A 21995-nucleotide genomic window follows, 5' to 3' on the forward strand; every position below is an offset into this window, starting at 1 on the left:
GTGTGTGTCTGCGTGTGAGAGTGTGTGTGTCTGCGTGTGTGAGAGTGTGTGTGTCTGTGTGTGAGAGTGTGTGTGTGTCTGCGTGTGTGAGAGTGTCTGTGTGTCTGCGTGTGTGAGAGTGTGTGTCTGTGTGTGAGAGAGTGTGTGTCTGTGTGTGAGAGAGTGTGTGTCTGTGCGTGAGAGTGTGTGTGTCTGCGTGTGTGAGAGTGTGTGTGAGAGTGTGTGTCTGTGTGTGTGAGAGTGTGTGTCTGCGTGTGTGAGAGTGTGTGTCTGTGTGTGAGAGAGTGTGTGTCTGTGCGTGAGAGTGTGTGTGTCTGCGTGTGTGAGAGTGCAGGCAGAGAGACTCTCAGTGTGAGAGAGCTGGGTCTGAGAGGCTCCGAGATTAGGCTGCGCAGATTAACACTAATCCCTCTCCGCTACCTCCCCCCTCGTCCCGTTCCTGAGCCTGCAGTCGGCCCGGGGGAGGGGGGCGGGGGAGCTGAGAAGGGCCCGGAGAGGTCCGGACTGTGGACTGGGGTGGGTCTCTCTGTGTGATCGCTATTCTCCAGACCCGCTGGACCGTGAAAGTGCGGGTCAAGTAGGTTCCCAGCCGACGAGCGTGTTCTCGCAGCGGCAGTGTCACGTCTGCAATGTGCTCTCAGAATCACAGGCGCTAGGTACGTTTATCCCCCCCCCCCGAAAATATGAGCATTTAATAATAATACACGCGGCTTCCGTGGTCAAATCGACCACGGCTAGTCCATAGCTGGAATCCAGTCCTGAAGTACGACCGAAGATGAAGAGAGGCTGTGGTTCGGTGGGTCGAGCACAGCACTGTGCATGATTGTTTGGGCAGGAAGAAGACGTTCGCCTGCTCCAATCGCTGAATATTTACCACGATAACACAGCTTCTCTGGCTGCTCTTTCACTGTTTCGGCCCCTGTGCTCTGCGACTTTGCTTTTCCTTTGTCTAATTCCGAGACATCTGATGTACACAGACTGTCGCGCTGAGAGTTTCCCCCCCAAAACCCATTCGGATTAATGGGCTTAAAAAGTCAGAGAGGGAAACTGAGAGCGTTTTTTTCTGCCTCCTTGGGCTCTCCCTGAATTTGCAGGGCCCAGCTAGCGCTGCGCACGTTAATCTGCTAGAGAAATATGTTTCGCAGATTTCTTTATAAATCTTTGGTAACAGGAGATACTGAACTCTGCGAGGAATCGCGGTTCCTCAAAGCTCATTTCAGCTAAATTGGAACACTAAAGCAAACGGAGGATTGAGAAGCAACGCTGGAACGTTTTCAAACATCGAGAAACTTTGCTGTTTATACACCAAGTAAAACCAGCTCCGTGATGTGACGCGATTGACTTTCATCTTGATTAAAACAGTGTGGTGTTGGGTAGGGTGGGGTAGGCTTTGTGAGTGGGTGTGGGGGGGGGGTCTTGGGGGTTAGACTGGGAGTTTATCTGGATCTGAGAAAAATTTTAATGAAAAGAAAAAACCTTTAAAGTTGTTCTTCCACCATCATTTTGTGGTTTAATGGGGGATCAGCATCAATTAAGTAATTAGCGCAAGAGGGTGAGATTACACACGAATGAAGTGCTGTCTGGCTCCCAAATTGAGTCTCACCATAATTAGGCCTGTACAACCAGTCTGGCTGTGTCCTCCCGTGACTCCATGGAAAATCTGAGCCAAAATGGAGTACAGGGTTCTGGGAGATAGGCGGGATGAAGGTGACACCCAAAGCAGAGAGACTGCGCACAAACGTACGGTTCCCCTGCCACTAATGCCCAAATCCTAATGCACCTTAGTCCTTAAGAGTGTAATTAAGCAGCACCCTGCTTTGTGCATATTGTGCATGACCTCATACAAATCAACTGTTAACTTATGACAGTGGCCATTTAAATGCACATTTTTGGCCATTATAAAAGGGATAGTTCCGTTAACCAACATTGCACTGATATAAATATTTACATGTAGATGTAAGTATTTATACAAGCAATATTTATACAACAAATATTTTTAATGTTTTATTTTAGTTATACATATTCACACAAACATATATGCACATGTAAACTACAACTGGTGGGCTAGCCTCTTAATATGTGGAGTACTATAGCTTTGGTCAAATCCTGCAGGGTGTACATAAGCATACGCACGACCCTGAACGTAGACAGACAAAATATCAGAACAGACGGGCAAAGTACGACCGCGCATATGCGCACCATTATAGCCAGCACGCTCAGATCACTTGTGAAAACGTTCAAACTGTAATTACATTACCGTTTTTCAGACCGTAATTACCGCGACCGAGCTGCACTTATCTTAAGTATAAACGGCAAATGGACGCGCAGACGTAAATACACACCGGCTCGAAATGCACAAACATATGAAAACAATATTGCAGTTCCATCTCCTGAAAAGATTATCAGTCCATCATAAACATGACTGCCTGCTACGCTTTGGGCATACTGTATACAGTAAAATATGGAGTCTCCTCGCCAGCCAGCGAGCCTCCTTATGGCAATCCTGCGTCACCAGTCACAGTACGGGCTCACATAGGGCCCCGTGTGCGCCACACCGAATGTTTCTCTCCATCTGCAGTCTCTTTACTCTCTTCCTCGGTCTCTCACACACACTCCCTCTATTTTTTCCCGGCCTGGAACGTGAAATGTTCGGCTGCGTCGTTGTATCGTTCCGTTAAACTTTACTCATACCACGCTGCTCCATGCTTTTCCCTCTCTACCCCCCCACTTTCCGACTTCTCTCTCATACATGTTAGCGGTGGCTCGTTTTAATAGACTATTCCCAATCCCCTTCTAGAGGCCTGTCTTTTCTCCCAATTTATATACAATAGGCTCAAACATTCCTTCAGCAGCGGTACAAAAGAACAGACAATACTCAAAACCTCACACACGTTCAGAGAATACAGGCACGAAAAACTAAATTAAAACTCAACCGAAACAGATTCACACACGATGCGTGTGCGCAGATGCATACATAATCACACACAAACTCAGCGCTAAAACAAAATTATTATTAAATTCTTATAAAAACGCAGACACATATACTTTTTTACACACACGCGCGCACACACACACACACACTGTTGTGCGACATCTTTGCAGTGGGAGGTGGACGCACAAATCACAGCCGCTCTTCGCTCTTTGTGGCGATCGGATCTTCCTCAGAAACGCTGGGAGAGCCTGACACGCTACGCGGCGCCCGGCTAAACCAAACAATCAAAGGCCTACAAAGGGGCGCTAAACCAGGTGCATCCCTTAATGGGCCCGCTGCCTGGGCCTCCTTTCATATTCTCATCCACACGCCCCTGTATTTTTCTTCAGCCGACCGAAAACAAACCTGCAGTCTCGAAAAACTGACTGGGGGCCCTGGTCACGTGACCCGAGCAGGGGCTTGTGGGTTGAGAGGTTTTGAGGTGGGGCACAGCATCAATAAAAAAGTACGCGTGGAAAAAGTCAATACACGCAAGCCCCCGGTGGTGGGGCATCTCGCACGGGGGGGGGGGGGGACACCTAATTTTAAGGGTATTTGCAGACACGTTCCGGAATTAATGGCGTGCTGAGAAAGGAGTTTCCTCCTTCAGAGCTACGGCCGGAAGGCCTCCCAAAAAACAGGTGTGGGTATGCTTTCCGATTATCACCTTACACAGGACGCGCTCGCACGTTGGCGGCGACAGAATGCGCTCGCAGCGCGCCAGAGGGAGCGTGAGTCACGGAAAGATTAATACACTTCCACGTTATCATTAATCCACAGACTTAGCACTTTACTCCCAAAACCCCCCAATCCGTCCTCCCTCCTGATACAGCAGCCTCTCCCCCCACATACCTCTGCCTCTCCCACTCCCTCTCAGCTCCTCTATGCAAAAAAAAAAGAGTAAAAGAGCTTTCCTTCACTTTTTTGTCTTTCATCCCTCTCCGTCCATTGTCAGAACCTCTCTCTCCCCCCACTCCAGCACTTGTTCTTGTCACCCTGTGTTCTCATTGTCCGCGTTGCTCTCCAGGCTGAGTGGGGTGTGGGTTTTTCCAGAGACGTCTCTGGCCCCACTCTCCTGCCCTCTTGCCTGCCGGCATCTGAAGAGGACCGACACTCGCACAGTAATTGATCAGCCACTAAAACTGCGAAAGTGGGGGAAAAAGGAGGGAAAGCGGCGAAGATGGCCGTGCTCTCGATGGAACGAACAGCGCTGAGAACTACAAATGCCAACAAACGCTAGGCTAAATACTGGTAAAAACTAAGCGTTACAAGGTTACATAAACATAAAGGGTCAAAATACACACAACCCCAAAAGAGAAAAATGTTTCTGATACAGACAGCCAAAAATGAACTAACTTTTCTGAAAACTAAATAAAAACTTCAAAAGACACTGATAAAAAAACTACGAGCGAGTGACTCAACTGCATGCTGACCGAGGAGGAACTATACTCAGTGTAAACATATTTGTACTCATGGACTCAAGAAGCACTGTCAATCATAAATAAAGCCTAGATAACACCAACACAAGCTTTCCCCATGTGGTACACTGGCACTCTGAGGGGTGCACTGTTATAATGATGTGGGGGGGGGGGGGGGGGGAGAGACAGGCGGACCATGGGAGACACGAGGGATTTCCACTGCAGAATTTATTAAACTCTCGGACGGCTGTTTAACTCTTTAAGTGGCTAATCGCGGGATTAGGCAGCGGAGAAAGAGAGCAGGGAAGACGGGGGCCATTTTAAATGCAAATCCTCTCCTTATAAAATTTGGTTCCCTTTAATGGGATTTGGGGGGACCAGAACCGCATTTTCGCGACGGGGAGGCAGACGGCAAGAGCAAACAACACGGCTCTGGCTAGCGAGGAGAGAAAGGGGAACGTGAAAAGGGGCGAAGGACACATCCACTTTCCCTCTCGCTGGCTCCTAAAGGCCGCAATTTACTCATTTCTTAGTCAAATTACGCTCGTTGCGAAAACCCGGACGTAGACCGAGGAGGAGGAGGGAGGAGGAGAAAATGAAGGGGAAAGAGAGGAGATAAGCCCTTTAAAAGTTTCTTTTCAAGACAGCAGGTTTTAAAGAATGATTTTGAAAGCAAGGTTTCCATTGTGTTCTCCCCAACTCCCCAAGTGCTAATTTGCGCCCGCTGCATTGTCTTTCTTTTAGGGTTCCAACAAAGCGGTTTTAGGTGTCTCTTATCCCACCAAGATTAAGCTCTGGAGATATTGTCCCTCGCAGTTTTTGCAAACGGAAAAAGCAGTGAAGTTTCCATTTCTATAACAAGAGAAAACAGAATGGCCACATCTCAGGTGAGAGAACATAGCCCCTCAGAGTCACACTCGGGTAGAAATGAATATGATATGCACATGCTATAATGCATTACATGTGTGTATGTATGTATGCGTAGGCATTTGGACAGTGACACAATTTCGATCAGTACTCCAGCACATTGCATTTTAAATGAAATAAAGAACATTAAAGATCAGACAGTCAGCTTCAATATAAGAGTATTTAGATCCATATCCAGTGTTCCACATACAAATTTTTACAAATAGGCCCCCCATTTTAGGGGACCAAAAGTAACTGGACAAATTAACATAATCTGACATAGTGATCATATATAGTGCTTGGTTGAAAATCCTTGGCATTCGATGACTCCTTGTTTTGGGGGATTTTTGCCTTCAGTCTTCACTTCGGCAAGTGAAATGCCTTTCAGCTGTATTCAGATCAGGTGACTGACTTGGCACCTTTTGTGGTCTTCCAGATTGTTTGCTGTTGCTGAGCTCACCAATGCTTTCTTGCTTCTTAACAACGCACCGAACAGTTGATTTAAACACACCCAATGTTTAGGCTATGGTTTGGATCAATTTATTTTAATTTTTCCACCCCATGGTGGCCTGCTTTACCAGCATTGACACTTCTTTGGTCTTCATGTTGAGAGACAACAGCAACAGACTCCAAATGCAAATTCCACGCATAGAATCAACTCTAGACCTTTAGTTAGCTTTATGGTGCACGAACTAATGAAACAGCTGAGCAGTCAATACTGTCCAATCACTTTTGATCCCCCAAAATGGGGGACTGTGTAAAAAAGGGACTACAATCCATACATGGTTCCCCTGATATGAATGCCAGTACACACAAAGCTGACTGCCTGCAGTTTAACCTCATATTCACTGTTTCATTTCAAAGCCACTGAACTGGAGTACAGAGCCAAAACAACAAAAATTGTGTCACTGTTCAAATACTTACAGACTGTGTGTGTGTGTGTGTGTGTGTACGTATATATATATATATATATATATATATATATATATATATATATATATTTATTTATTTTTTTTACACAGATTTTTATTGTTTAATCACAGAAAGAAAATGTTCAATGAAACCCTCTCCAAGCAGGCTACCGGCTGTGTTAAACAAATGCCACCTTTCCAGCGATTAGTAGTTTCAGATAATTAAATTAATGAGACAATTCTTTCATTAAGATAATAAAAATAACATTAGCATATGTACTGTAACACATTCTAGCCGTCTGGGAAACTTCACCAAGGTCAAAATAAATGAGCATGTGAAGGGCAATAAATAAATAATGTAATTTTATATTATAAAACTTGCTAAAGCTAAGTGCTTTGGTGATTTACTAGAGCTTTGAAATGAATTAGACTAGGCCGGAGCTGTTGGGAGGATTTTGTATTAAAGGATTAATAGTCTTAGTACAACAAAATCTAATTAAAAAAACTTTAAACACGTGGTCAGTAAAATCAGAAGAAAAAAAACCGCCTAGTAAACGGAATTAAAAAATAAATAATAATTTTAAATGAAAATAGAACAGGATACGCTATTGTGTTGTAATGTACCGATGTAATATCTCACCACTGTTCTCCCTAAAGAGTAACTGCATGATGGCTATTGTATTCCCATCACACGCGTCTGTTCTTTTTTTATTTTTTATCTGTTCCCGCAAACGGGAGTGATAATTGATTGTCGCTAGCAGGGACCAGGTGTCTCCATCACGGCGTGAAACGCAGAACTAATCCGCACAGTCCGCGATCGATCTGTCACTCTCAAAACTGACAGACGCGTCTGCAACACCAACAGCACACACGCGGACAACCCGTACGACACGACACCTCGGCGAGATGCATGAAGTGACAAATAGGCTATCCTTTTATAAGATGCTGCAGTGCTCATACACCTCTAATAGAGAACGTAAATGATCAATGAATGCCCATAATATAGGCTAATAGTTAATCATTTCATGTGGCGATAGCAGCAGTAGTGTTGTGGATACAATGGTAGGAAGTGGGCCCTTGCAAACTAAGCATTTTCAGGGAGGCCCTGGCTGCTTCGGTTTCACGCGTTTCGGTTCAAAGCAGGTTCGCATCACAAGAGTTGCATTCTCATCTCATTTTAAAATGATGTAGAGGCTATCATTAACTATATAACTCAATAACGTTTAGCCTAGATGTGCACAAAACAGCCGAACGCCAGTATGAGCGGGTTCAATAGTCAACGCCACGTGACATACAGGACAATTTGTAGAACCAGTTGCATCAACTTCAAATGGTAGCCTGATTCTAATTTTCCGATTGGACTGTTGGACCATAGCTCGCAGCCCTGGCGGTGTTGTTTTTAAGTCCATAGCTAAGGTCAATTCCTTTGTTCGACACAATTTCCGATTCGAATCAATCTAATTTATATCGGATCTGTTCTAATTAACAGTTCTCCATTATCTTAGTTATCCTAGGCTACTAAGTCGGGCCAAACATTGCTATCAAACTGATGAGACATTTGTTTTCAAGAATAGATGGTGACAGCAACAGGTAGTCACTAAAGCAGTGGTTCTTAACCTGGGTTCGGTCGAACCCTAGGGGTTCGGTGAGTCGGTCTCAGGGGTTCGGTGGAGCCTCCGCCGCAGAGGTCCACCCCTCAGTCTAGTCTGCAGTTAGTGGGCACACACACTATTTTTTACTAAAGAAGGGTTCGGTGAATGAGCATATGAAACTGGTGGGGTTCGGTGCCTCCAACAAGGTTAAGAACCACTGCACTAAAGTTTTTATATGTAAGCTATATGGAGGCTATATCCTATTTGTACAGCTGCTACACAAATTTGACTCTATTCAAATGTTAAAAAGAAGCCACACAAAGAGAACAAGGGAAGAACTGGACAACTGAAGGCTACAACATAATTACTTTAGCCAACAAGAAAATTAATCATAGTTTAGATTCTTTCAGGGACGGCCACCGAAACAGAATATAAAACAACACGGATCATTTTTGAAATAATCACTTAGTGACGTTTTTGCACAAGTAGCTCAAATAAACGTATACAGCATATGGTCTACGGTGAATGTGATTCATCGCGTATGATAGGCTAAATTATTTTTACAGCCAATTCGACATCATAAAATATATATTTTTAAATTGTAGGCTACTATAACAAAGAATATAGGCCACGTTGGTCGAACAGACTGTTATCTTACAACACATTGCAAAGTTGCACATGTTATCCAGTCAGGAAATATTATCCGCAATAGTATTTTTGAGAGTGTTCAAAAACAGCCTAACATATAGCTATACAATTTTGCACTGAATGCGGGAGTATTACCCACAAAGTTACAGGCTAACTTTGACATGTTATTCGCTCAGCCCCGTCGTTGTGATCACTGGGTAGTAGTCGTATTCTAAAAAGGTTTAGTTGGATGGCACTAGGGAAATATGTCAGCTACACCTAAGGTAACGATGTCGGTACAAAGACCGTCGATAGGTCTATGAATACAATTCACGATAATTTATTTCAATAAATAATTTATATTTTAAATAGGACGTAGCCTACCTTCTTCGGCCGTAGACAGACGGAGAGCCCCGACGAACAAGAGCGCAGCGATGACCGTCCATTGCACATGTTCCATATTAGCAGAAAAATACTCCGTCAAAAATATGGTCTCCAACTGATTTAAGGAAAACTATTTATTTTTGTAAGAGAAACTGTCAGCTCGGCCGTGTCCTCGCCGACCGTGAACCCCACATTAGTGACGGACAACAGATGCGCTAGCGACTCTCCCAAGAATACAAATCAGAAAGTGCTCAGCATAATTTAAATGATCAGTTTGGTGTCGTTAAATAGTCCACCACTGTTTAATTACAGGAGTCGGAGAGGGCCAGATTCCTTTAAGCAGCAATCCAAAAAGGCATCAGCAAAAAAAATAAAGTTCGTTCTTTAGTCCACAAATAAATTATGCATGCAATGTATAATTTATTTTTAAAATGGATACATTTTCTAATTAAAGAGTCCGGGTAGTGACTATGCTATTTCCCCTTTAAAAAGTGATAGGCTACAGCTCTGTTTGCTGTTCCTGTCTTTTCTACTTTTTGCAATATTCCATCTCCTCTCACTCCTCCGGGAATGGGATAAAGTAGGCAAAGACAGAGAAATAGGAAAACACTATTTCCTCCGGCTGCACCGGCTGTGTTCTTTGTCAGCGAGTTTCCCCCAGTTGTACTCCCCAAAGTTTCGTTCTAATAAGCTGAGCGCAGAATCAATGCCGATAAAAATGCGTCGAAGTGTAAACCGAATAGCGAGCACTATGCTGGGATGAAAAAATGACTTGATTGTTAGTCAGACACAAACAAACTCCTGTCTCGTTCAGTTCCAAGCGACTCCGCACAGATTCAGCCTTCCCGTCAACAAGATCGCATTCCTTTCGCCTTTTCAGGAGGTTAGCGATGAAGTGGTCTGCTTTGCCGGATCCTTCCTCCTTAGATAAGATTCGGCGTTGAAGATAATTCTGTTGAAATATATTCAGGTTTCACGATAGACGTAAACGATCGAAAATAAATACGGGCATGAATTAAACTTGTGCAGAAACTTTTCTTCGCGTGCTCTCTGTACTGCAGCCGACACGAGACGCGGGGTGACCGTCTGTGCAGTTCCCCTCCTCCTCACGCGAGCTCCGCCTCCATTCACATCAATTCAGCAAGCTATTGGCCATTTCACTTCTCAGTCTACTGGTCAATATGACTATTAGCCAAATACAAATGGGTTCGTGCAGGTGGGTCCTTTGTCAATCTAAATTTCAAAGTTTTCTCGACTATGCAAATTAACTATTGCATCGTTTTAAACATCAAAGTGCTCTTGCCTAAATTTGCCTTTCTGAACTTTCCAATGTAGGCTACAATTATAATTTTGCAATTTATAAATCTGGCTGACGCTTTTTGTCCAACAAGTAGGCTACATTTAAAATGCTACTCTAGCACCTAAGAGCTGAAGATATGCAAAGTTACAGTCAAATTAGTACCACCATCGAGGTGCTTGTCTCAAGACCTGCAACATAAAGTGAGTGTTGCCTTTTTTTTAAATACTCTCTGTTAATGCCCATAGAAAAGTTTCATCATTAACATTTGTGTTTTTGCTATTATTATGGGTGGTCCCTTCCATTCAAACCCCATCAGAAGGTGTACAGTAGAAGTAGATTACTGAAGTGGTAGAAAAGGACGAAGAAACAGGTATTCGCCCTACAGGTTTCCTTTTAGGTCCCTCTCCATTCTGCCTCAGGTGAAGCCGTTTTTTGACGGATGTGTATTTTATCTGAAGTTCGTTTCCTTTATAGGATCCGTCTTGCACTCCTTCCGTTTTAAAAAGCTTGGCCTTATCGCTTGAGCTGACGACTGACGTTTAGTAATCGATTAATCAGTCCGCCCTCATCGATCACGTTCTGCGTCGGCAGCTTCTTCCCTTCCCTTGTTCTGACCCCATCCTCTCCCGGCGGCGGTACCGTGAAAGAACCACTGAGGCGCGTTTCGTTAATGGAAGCTTGCAGATCACTGCCTTTTTTAATTGTTGTATCGATTTGTTGACGAGTTTGGTAAAGGATAGGCCCAAGCTATACCTATGTTTTACGACCTTATTTGTTTATTTAAAAAATCTGAAAATCTGAGTTAATCTGAATTGTTCCATTGCTATTCAAAGGTCCATGGTCATCGAATGGATGAGTTGTGTCCAACGCAACGAAATGAACCATTAGAATTAAGGTCTTGAAGGACTGTAGCTCAAATTCGAACCGAAAAGTAAAGCGGCCAATGTTCTGGTCACTTCCCGTACGGATAGTCCAAATCCTTTGATTGCTTACAAAATACTTGGTTTGCTGCGCCTTACAGGTTCATGCCTGGATAGATGAATCTCTTGGGTCGATAAATAATCCTCTAGTCTGGTTTTACACAGAGAGGAAATAGTCTACCCAATTAAACCTGCTTGTTTAGGGTCTAGGGCATGGAGACATTCTTCCATCACTTCGTTCAAAATAGCCGCCGTCATAAAAGACAGAGCCACTCTGTCTTTTATTTTCACACATTATTCTAGATGTAGCCTATGCACATCTCTAACTGTGACTCCTCATTTTACATCAGTTGCAAGCAGATTACAAGAAAGAGAAATTATATCAGAATTCGGATACTCTAATCCAAGCCGCGTTCTGTTTGGTAAACGTCAGCCCTTTTCAGTAGTACAAAACACAAGTTAAAAAAAAAAAACACACATCTGCCATGATTTTAACTTTGTCTGTGGGTGTGAATGGATTTGTGCACACACGTGAATCACTTTGACACTACTTTGACACAACCTTCTTTGTGCTGTATGTATAAGGTCATTCACGCTTGGGGTGTCAACTTGCAATACTATGCATACTACAATAGCTGTCAGTGAGTACCGGAGGTAATTGCATCCCGATAGGCCAACCATCAATTTTTTTTCCTCAGGTTGTCGTATAAAACGCAGTTCGACATACAAAGAGTAGGTTCATTTTTATTATTATTTTTAAATTTTAACTATTAAATTACGTTTAACTAAAAAGAAAGCAATTGTCAGGCATATCAGCCTGGCCTGTATATTTAAGAGTTACTATTGCCTATTGTATGTCGGTTTAGCAGACACTCTTATTCAGACCGACTTCCACAGTTTACGTTTTATTTTTATGATTTTTTATTTTTTATTTTTACACGCAATCAATTTATACACCTGGATATTTACTGAAGCAATTCAGGTGAAGTACCATTAAGGGCCTATGGTCACCCTCTAGCTGGAAATCAAATCAAACCAATACATTTGAGTTTACAAGTCCAGTTCTGGGTTCATTGTATTACACTGCCACCATGGACACAAATTCATTGCATATGTACACATTGCATATGTAAGCATAGTTTAATATCTAGATTGCCGTTTGAGTGACTGGTAAAATTAATAAACAACACGAAACCACAGAAGCATGAACACAGGTCAAATACACACGTTGAGTCAATCAATATTCATTGAACGAGCCAGACAAGACTGAGTTTCAGAGAGACTTTACACACCACCCAGTGGTTATTCACATTATGACAAACATACGAAGGAAAACGGAACAATAGATCTGCAAGGTTCGATAAAGGCACACGTCTGTGTTACGTTTAGTCATTAATGCTAAATATATCTGGCGAGTTTCATAACTTCTTGTTATTCTAATGATTATAATAATATCACAGGATTCATATAATTGTTAACCCTGTGCCAAAGTTGAAAAGTCAAATTCACGTGAAAACAGTGTAACCTTCCCTCCATGTTTGTGTACCTCTTTCAGGTTGCAATTCTGAAATAAATATTCCGTGCTTTATATCACGTAAATTGAACCGCCGGGTGCAGCACGCTTGCAATTAAGAACGAGCAGCGCAGTCACTTTCATTTCGAGCGGTTTCTACAGCTTATCATCCCATCAGGACATTATAAAACGTTCCGTGGAAATGATAAAGTTGCATTCATTTGGTTTCCTGCTGCAGTAAATGTAATAATATCTCGCAGGTCTTTGTCAAGGGAAGGGCAGAGCTGTAAATCCTGACACCTGCTTTTTTTTGTGGTGAATATGGGGGTCTCGCACAAAAGCTCTGCAATAAAGCAGAGGCTATCTGGGATGCTGAAACTCTCTTGACGGGCTGGCACTGAAAAAGCAGGTGAATGTGAGAAGGGAGTTGAAAGAAATGAAATAAAGACAGGGTGAGAACTGAGAGAGAGAGGGGCCAAAGGTGTGAAAGAAGGGGGAGAACTTGTGAAGCTGAAGTTTGACTTCTGGTGGGGAGGGGAGGGGGAAGGGGGGAAGGAGGAAGGGAGGGGGGGTTGGGCTGGCCCCTGTGTTGTGACTGTCCTCTTGAGAAAGACTCACTCCCCCTGGTCTGCATCAGGAAGGACACTACTGTATAAATGGAGATCCAGGTCTTCATGTAAAACAGGTAATTGTAACCCCTGTAAGCCACTTTGAGAGCAAATGAAAGGCTTTAGCCTGAATATATTATCTGACAGTGTGACGGAGAGGCAAATTAGTGTATTCCGAGAAAAGCTCGAGTACATTACAATTCTCACCCATGTTGTGACTGAAAGCAAGAATTACTCAATGGACTGACACTTTCATCCAAGCGACTTCAAGGTTTTGTTTCACATTAAAATGGAGAGGGAGGGGCAGCATAGGTGAGGTACAGCTCCTCAAGGGTAAAGCAAAAGAACCCCCCCCCCCCCCCCCCCCCCCGACACCACCCCCTCAGTCTTTGTGGGTTGGACTACAGTCCCCCTGAATTTATATCCTTTTGAAACGTCCGTTTCATTGTTGTATGAAAATAATTACAGGAAGATGTACAAATGAAATGGGATGACTTACAGTGTTTGATATTCGGTGACGTATTGCCAATAAGCAGACTGGCAGCTATGGAATGAGATTACTGTTCCTTATGTGAAGCCATTTTTGCTCTAGGCCAGTGTCACCTATTCCTCAGCAATGGTTGCTAGTCCTTTAATATATTCTCCAGCTATAACTTGGCCAGGTCTCTGTCAGTTTAATGTTTTCAAACCCATTTTTTATCTTGTGTTCTTTTGACTGATCGCTCATATTTTTAGACCCTTGCCCATCACCGCAACATTATCAGACAATGCAGGAGGGCACGGGCTGGTAAATCTGCGCACTGAAGGGTGTGATGCCAGCCGAGGCTGCTCCCCTCTCTGCAGTCCACCAGCTGAGGTGCACGATCGTTGAGATGGAAGACTCAGCTTAGCATGCAGCTAGTACTGGAAGAGTGCAGGTGGCTGACTGACCAGAGGAGTCCCACTGCCAAGCGAGGATCCCGGCTGCAGTCAGCGCCGGTTTGGGCGGGATTTGTTAGCACACGGTGGGGTGTGTCACAGCACCACGGACTGTAATGGCTCAGCTGAGCATCACTCCCCAGAGGCCTCTCCGGCTTGCTTCTGACATGGCATTCAAGCAGGCCGAGAGGGAGCCAAGCAGACGTGATGTTTACAGAGATGCTGGGGAAGGAGGAATTGGGGTGTTTTTTGTTTGTGTACATTGGCAGGCAGCTTCCATAAATAAACAGCGTGGCTGCAAAGGGCCTGTATTTTGTTGCGTTGTGCGTCTGCCCTGACCGATACGTCAACTCTCAGAGTTCCCAAACTCATTGTATTTTTATATGTGGAGATGCTGCTTTTAAGCAGTAACTTTACAGGCATGCTGCTGCAGGGTCAGACGTTTAATACTGAAGCACTAAACGTTGTTGTGCGCATTGCAGCCATGTTCTCACAAGCTTGTGACACCTTTGGTCAGTTGTGTACAGCTGTTGATTCTTAACTAGCACGAAACCCTCGATATGGCGAATCAAGGCATTTCAAAGTAAGATATTACCTTCGGATTACATTCTGATACTAATAATTCACAGTGGCTAAATTAGATTACCTATATTAAAGTGGAATTTGAGTATGGCAGTGATTATGAACAAATGCTCATCAGGAGTGTGGAACTACCAATGTAATTACTGTCCTTCCCCCCTTCCATGATTGTTTGGTTTTTAAGCTAGCTTCCATATAGACAACTGTAAATTGGTATGAATAAAATTTTGAAATTAACAGACTATTTCTGTAGCAGAAGTGTCTGTGCAATAGAGATGATGGCACACAGGAACAGGGTAGGTTAGAGCAGAAATTCAATAAAGCTACAAATGACCAGCCAATGAAAACACACACGCACACACCAAATACTTTTAACTCCAGTGCTAACACAGAAGTGGTCTTGAGTCTGTTGAATCCCATAAAGGTCTTTATGCATGCACTTCAGTTATACTCCCCATAGGATTGGTAGCCATTAACAATGAATATGATGACATATACCTATGCTGTTACATTAGCAAAAGCATTAAATCTTTCAATCATTGAAAGCATGTCCTGTCTGGGATTAATTGACTCATTGGTGGTTGTCTTTTTTTCCCTTCTCATGTTTAAATGGCTATCACGATTAGTACCGTGGTAGGCAACTACCACCCTCCCAAGCACCTCTCCTCTGTGTGATTGAATTTTAATTGCGAATTAAAAAGGAAATAACGTGAAAATGCTGTGTTGCCATGGTGACCAGATCCAGCACGGGGAGTGGGACAGGGAGAGTGGTAAGTTGTCTCCTGGAATGCAGGATTTAAATAATAAAGGGAGGATATGAAATAATTTATCACGCAATAGAGGGAGGGGAGTGTGAAAGCAGGAGGAATAGAGGGGGAACCAAAGAGAAAAATCAAGGTGGGAAATGGGTGCTTCCTGTATTCGAAAGAGAGGGGTTTCAAGAAGAGAAATGCATAGAAAGCGAGACACATTTGTGGATTTTAAAAAAGTACCAGTTTTGGATTTTATGACTGGGGTGGACAACCAAATGAAATGGAGGAATGACGCAGGCAGGAGACGGAGAGAGGGATGGGAGAGAGGGATGCTTTGATGAGGGATCTCCCAGTGAATGAATGAAGCAGAGAGTAGGAGCAGATTAGACCACAGTCAAACAGTGCTGAATGTTGCAGTCTCACACACCATCACACATAAAGGCCCATGCACATCAGAGAAAAAAATGGATGTTCCTTGGGACGAACAAGCATTTTGGAATAATTCAGCACAGGCATATTGGAGAGAGTGTTATTTATTGAGCCTGAAGTCTTCCATCAGGATAGCTTTTTGGACCTGACCTGGCAAAACTGGACATTAGGAACAAGGGTATTTGGAATCAAATGGGAGATTATGGAACCCGTTGGGCAAACCCTACATACAATCCTGATGACTCCTTGGGAATCCCCGAGCTAATCAGCGATGTGAATTACATAAGGGGTACCAATGACACAGTATAGGGGAGTGAAGCAGAGGAAAAAAATATCACAGTACTGCTGGCTCACTACGACGGAATATCAGATAATTACGCACTCCATTTTTAGCGCATAGCATTCTGCTCTTAGCATTCTAACCTCAATCACTGCACTTAACGCTTGCAATATGTATGTTCTTGTTATATATCCGGGGCATTCAACACAGCACAAGAATGTAATAGGACTGAGGAACAGGCTGCCAAATCACAATATGGTGCAATCCTATCCAACAGGACAATGCTCTAAATAACTATGGCCAAGCATGCAGGTCCGGTCTTTTGAAAAGCAATAGCACTGTATACAGGTACACAGGTATGTAGCGCAGATAAGACAGGCAGTGCCATGTCGACACTCCCCCATCAAAGAAAAGCGGGTAAGAGCCAACCATCTCAATTCATGGACTGCATTTGTCCCGTGAGGTTAAAATTCTAAAACATCTTTCTCTGGGACCCATGGGCCATCCCCAGTCTTTCCTGCTCCCTTTTCTTTGTGACGGCAGAATGCAGACACTGTATCTCCCCCGTTTTATACGCCTTTGTGAAGCAGATGCACCTGTCCAAAAGAACTCCTACCATTGTGTGCAGCGGGCCTCCAGAGAGCCTTTATCTAATGCGGCCACTGTGAAAGCACACTGGAGGATACTAGGCCTACATAGGACTGAATGGGGAACAGTGACACAGACTGCCTCAGGGGGGCGGGGGTGGATACATCGCTTCGGGCGAACAATACTGAAAACAAGTCCCAACATGGTGGGGAGCGACGTCAGGACCGGCGAGGGAGACATGGTAGCCAGCTCTCTCAGCCCAGAGCCAGGAAAGCCAAACGGCTGACACTCGCACTCTGCTCCCCTCCACCCCCCCCCACCCCCCCAAACCCCTGGCCCCTCTGCCAAACCCCCGCCCCCCACCCAGAACTCCACATGGGCCAGCCCATTTCCTGACTGGCTCCAGCCAGCTTCAAACAATGGGGAGATGTCCCGTGAAACAGCTCACACTTCCTGTCTGTCCCGCGGCAAGAGAGAAACCGCAGGGAGGGCGGGATGGGCAGAACTGTGCGTGTGTGTGTGTGTGTGTGTGTGAGTATGTGCGTGTGTGTGTGTATTGTGTGTGAGTGTGTGGGAAGTGTGTAGCAGTGGCTGTGGCCTTTGCTACTGTAAAGTGGAGCAGAGAGAGGGCAGAGCTGCTAGGGCCATTCGGCCGTGGAGTTCCCAAGACACAAATAACTCTCTGCTGCACTCTAAAGCTCCTTACAGTTCAGATGCCTTGATGATGATATCACTGATAATGTGAGACTAGCTCTTTGGGGTATTGTTTCCATTATCAACCCCTGAGGAAGACACTGACACACAATACATGCTTCAGTGAAGAAGGATGTCACGAACGTCTGTGAACTGCATTGAAATGGCAGACAATGCATGCTAGCGGTATTAAAAGAGCGTGATATCGTGTAAAACACACCCTATTGGGACCATGGTGAAGAAAAGGAATATGGAGCACATTGAAAGGGCTCCCTATTCAAAACCAGCAGCACCATCCCAGCACCATTGTCAACACTTTGAGCAGCAGTGAGTATTATAATAATAATAATAATAATAATAATAATAATAGTTATTATTATTATTATTATTATTATTAGTATTAATAATAAGAAGAATACTAATAATAATAATAATAATAATAAGTCAATTACAGCACTTAATTTTCAACAAGACATCATACTAAAGATAGTTCACTTGCTGGGTATTTTAAACATATTATTTCAGTTCTATTGTGTGTTTTCAATTGGTCCAGATGTTTTTTGTGTACAACGAAGGATATATTAAATGTTCAGCAAAATATTTTAAGACCTGCCAGCTTTACAATAGGAGCTAGTTTGTGGGAACATCAGGTTGAGCACGTAATGGGGATGGGCTTTGCCTGCTATTCTGAACAACAAGACATACGATTGGCCTGCAAAGCTAAAGACCAAGGTACACTGGCAAGGGCACTATTCCCACTTTTATTGAGTCATCTCATTCTGTATTGGACCGTCGCATGTTAACTTACATCTCTGAATCCGTGCCACATCCTCCCCCTCCAAATTCCCACAGCAATTTCAGCCAACTGATAGGCATCGGTGGTATTATCTGAGTCATGGCATCACTGCAACGGGGCTAAGTCTGCTGTGGGTTTGACATCACGGCCCTTGCTGTTCGTTCCGCACAACAGAAATCAGCAAACGTTCACATGCTAACTCACGTCTGTGAGCTCCAGTACACCCCTCACACTGAACAGCATTTTCAACAGCTTAGTCTCTCAGGTCTCTCATTAAGCCTGGTCAGCAGTAGGTTTCAGTACTATACAACTTTAGCATCGGATAGGAGGCCCACAGCATCCATGATCAACTGGAGATTAGACCAACAAGCTGTTTTCTTAAAGGGGCACTTCACTCAAAAATTTAAATAAGGTATGTTTCCACTTACAGCTGGAGTACTATCTATCCATCCAGAGTTTTCTTGATATCTGCTGCAGCTTGCTCTGTCACAAGGACCTCATGGGAACTATATTTGTGTGGTGCTCAACATGCTGAAACTGTATATTAAAAAAAAACTCAACAGCAATGTCTCTTTGCTAAAATAATCCCCACAGACATCCTCAGAGCTTAATTTGTGCAGTTTTATTGAGAACCACTTCTATCAAACTACACCAACTGTGTAGTCTCAACCAAAGCACACCATTGAGTGTTACAATTTGTAGTCCTAAAACCCAGGTGTGAGTTAGCATTTTTTAGCCCTCTGCTGATTTTCAATGCTTTTTTTCCCCAAAGGGTTTTCTATTCATGCCGAAAATAAGGTCTGTAGTTAACACAAGCCTCAGTGATTTTCAGATATTGTTCTACAACATCTTTTTTAATACATCTATCTCAACCATGAATTTTGAAGCTGGTGTGCTTTAATAAAGCAAGCTAACAATTTGCTTTATTGAAACTACAACAAATGGTGGCATTCCGCCAACATCACGTTACCACCATTCAAGTTTGGACTTGTCTGCCAGGCCTATTTGGATAATGAAGTTGCTGTTGAGTTTTTTTAATGTAAATTTTAGGTGCATTGAGCAGGCAAACATATAGTTCTATTGGGGTCCGTTGTATCAGGGTAAGCTGCAGATATCAAGAAAACATGTCAAATCTCAACAAAACTATCTGGATGGATGAACAAATAGTCCTCTGGGTAAGTAGAAACATACTGTAATTAAATTTTTTGGCTGACCTGCCCCTTTAATTATGCTACTTCGAAGGATGTTTTCATCCCAAAAACTCACAGAGCCATGAGCGTATATTACAGATGTACACATACACTTACAGACACATTTCGGTACATAGCCGCAAGCTCCCTCTCGTATGTGGTAAACAACATCACAGCTCTCCTCACAACGCTCGGCTGTGCCCACGCTCGCCCGCGCACACGCACTCCCTGACACAATGGAGTGTCCTGTCAGATGCGGCAGCGTTTCCTGTCAGCGGCTCGGCCCTGGCAGCAGGAAGACCGGCGCTACGGGGGGAACTGGCATCCCCTGGAACGCTCTCCCCTCATGCCGTCATCACATTCCTCACCCGAGCACAGGAAGACGGGAGCGCAGCGGGGGGCCGAGGGAGCGCGTGCGTGCGTGTGTGTGTGTGTGAGAGAGAGAGAGAGAGAGAGAGAGAGAGAGGGAGAGAGAGAGAGAGAGACATGAATCTCTATGCATGTATCTGTGTGTGATAGCGAGAGGCATGCATACCTATGCGTATGTCTGTTTGCGTGAGAGACCCTCATATCTATGTATGTGTGTCTGTGTGTGCTAGCTAGGTAGCGCATATGAAACAATCCATTGGTATGGGTGTTGTTTATTTGTCACAATGAGCCTGTCCACAAATGACTGCATGGGCCCGGACAAGTTATTGTAGGAATTAATGTCAGCAGGAAAGGATGCGTGGGTTTGTCACAATACATCTGAGTGTGATTGACACTGCGTGTCCATGTGTATATTTCAACGCAGGTCTATGTGAAAGAGATTTTGCGTCTCTTGTTGAGCCAGCCCTGCGTGCGGTATCTGTGTGGGAGCGTGCCAGTGCACATATGTCTCCTCATGGGTTAATGGCTGGGCATCCACCCGTGTGGTATGCTCTCCCAGTGTGTGTGGATTCCAGATTCCACTTGATTAGAGGAGAAGCTGCGCCTGCATTGAGTGAAGTCAATGACCTGGTCTCTCAGGCACTGTCAGCACTGCAACTGGCTTCTCTCAAACCGGAGAAGCAGAGATAGGGGTGGAGACAGCCTTGTCAGTGTGGGAAGAGCGTATGCAATGGGCATTGGGACGGATCAAGAGTAAGCGCATCAGGATGAGGTGTTTGTGAGACGAAAAAGGTGCTTGCATGTGCAAAAAGGAACATTTGTACGTGTGTGGCCACCAGGTAATTAAAGCAACCAACTTCTGTCTTCACCCGTGTGTACCAGTGTCAGTGGGTAGTCTTTTTATTTTATTTTAAATCAATAATAAATATTTTTGAAGATGTTTCAACAACTAGAGAACTCGGGGGGAAATAGTACACTGGTAAACGACAGGAATCTGGCACAGGAAATATAACGGTCACGGTTGAGTACATCCACAGAGCTTTGCCTTCTCTTTACTCTCTGATAACGCACGCGGCCTTCTAAGACAGCGGCCGTGATTGATTTAGCGAAGCCGAGATAAGCTCACAGTGAAGCGGCGAATGAGCCAGACCAGGCCCCGATCTGTCAGCTGTATACCTACCGGCGGTACGGGCACTTTAATCCGTCTGAGGAGGCTATTCGAGCCCCGAGGTTGGACTCCAGGGGACTGCACAGCCTTATCTAGAGCTGTTAATGTCACTTCTCGCCGCGATAACGGCGACAAATTACCCTTGGAATAAGCACTTTCTGGTTTTTCTCAGTGGCCCTACCTTTGTTTTTCCTATCAACACCGTTTAAAATGTCCAATAAACTGACTTTTAAAACAGAGCTAGCTGTCTTAGCGTGTTTTAGACTTCTTTGCTGACAAACAGGCTTGACGGAGTTCAACTTTGAATGGGTCAGCAGTTTAAAAATTAACCTATTGCCATATTTGTATGCTACTTAACTTGTTTGTGGAAGCAGGTAGGCTATGCAACTTGTTTTTCCTGACTACCTAACTTTGTTCTAAAATGGCAGCTGATAAACGCAGCTCAGAAGCCTGATGTTATTTTGGTTTGAAATAGATCATTTTAAAACGTTAGGTGCAGCAGTGTCGTATGAATCAATTTAGCTATCCGTGCAAAACAACAAAACAACACAAGAAACAATGTGAGACTGAATCTTATTATTTGTTCCCAATGGCTTGTTTCATTTCGGGCCCATATCTTAGTTGAAAGCATACTTCTAATCAGTGACTCAGCTGTGTTTATTAGGCTATTACTTTCTAATTCTGCTGAGACCTTTCAGAAAAAGTTAGATCTTATAAATCAAATGTCCACATAATAGATGTGAATTAGTCCAATGACAGAGGTAAATTAATCCAAGCTGCATCATCCTGTGCCCTTTTGAACAGGAAAGCAGTAAAGTTTTCTCATAGTCTAGCTGTAATTCTTCAAAACAGAAAACAATTAATTATGTGGAACTGTAGCCAGTGATGCACCCTGTTCAAACATACACCCTAAAACTAAATAATGTAAAAATATGTCTCCCACAATGAGGAATTTAAGAAAATATATTTTGAAAACATTGTAAACCATTGGGAGCAGAGATTTATTCATTTGTTTGTTTGTTGGTTGGTTTGTTTGCTTGCAGTTGTTTATTCCTGCAGTAGTGCTAGAATTCTAACAGTTCT

General features: G+C 43.8%; 1 protein-coding gene across 2 annotated transcripts in view; it reads right to left on the reverse strand.

Moving 5' to 3' along the window:
* Positions 1-9960, reverse strand: part of LOC118223572 (ephrin type-B receptor 4a-like) — a 41167-nt gene extending 31207 nt beyond the window's left edge. For both annotated transcript variants that reach the window (XM_035410275.1, XM_035410274.1), the window contains exon 1: positions 8810-9960. In XM_035410275.1, coding sequence (XP_035266166.1) covers positions 8810-8885 — 76 coding nt within the window. In that variant the 5' untranslated portion in view covers positions 8886-9960. The remainder of the gene's footprint in view (positions 1-8809) is intronic.
* Between the last annotated feature and the right edge of the window lie 12035 nt (positions 9961-21995).

Source organism: Anguilla anguilla, chromosome 3, assembly GCF_013347855.1.
Source record: "Anguilla anguilla isolate fAngAng1 chromosome 3, fAngAng1.pri, whole genome shotgun sequence".
NCBI lineage: Eukaryota > Metazoa > Chordata > Actinopteri > Anguilliformes > Anguillidae > Anguilla > Anguilla anguilla.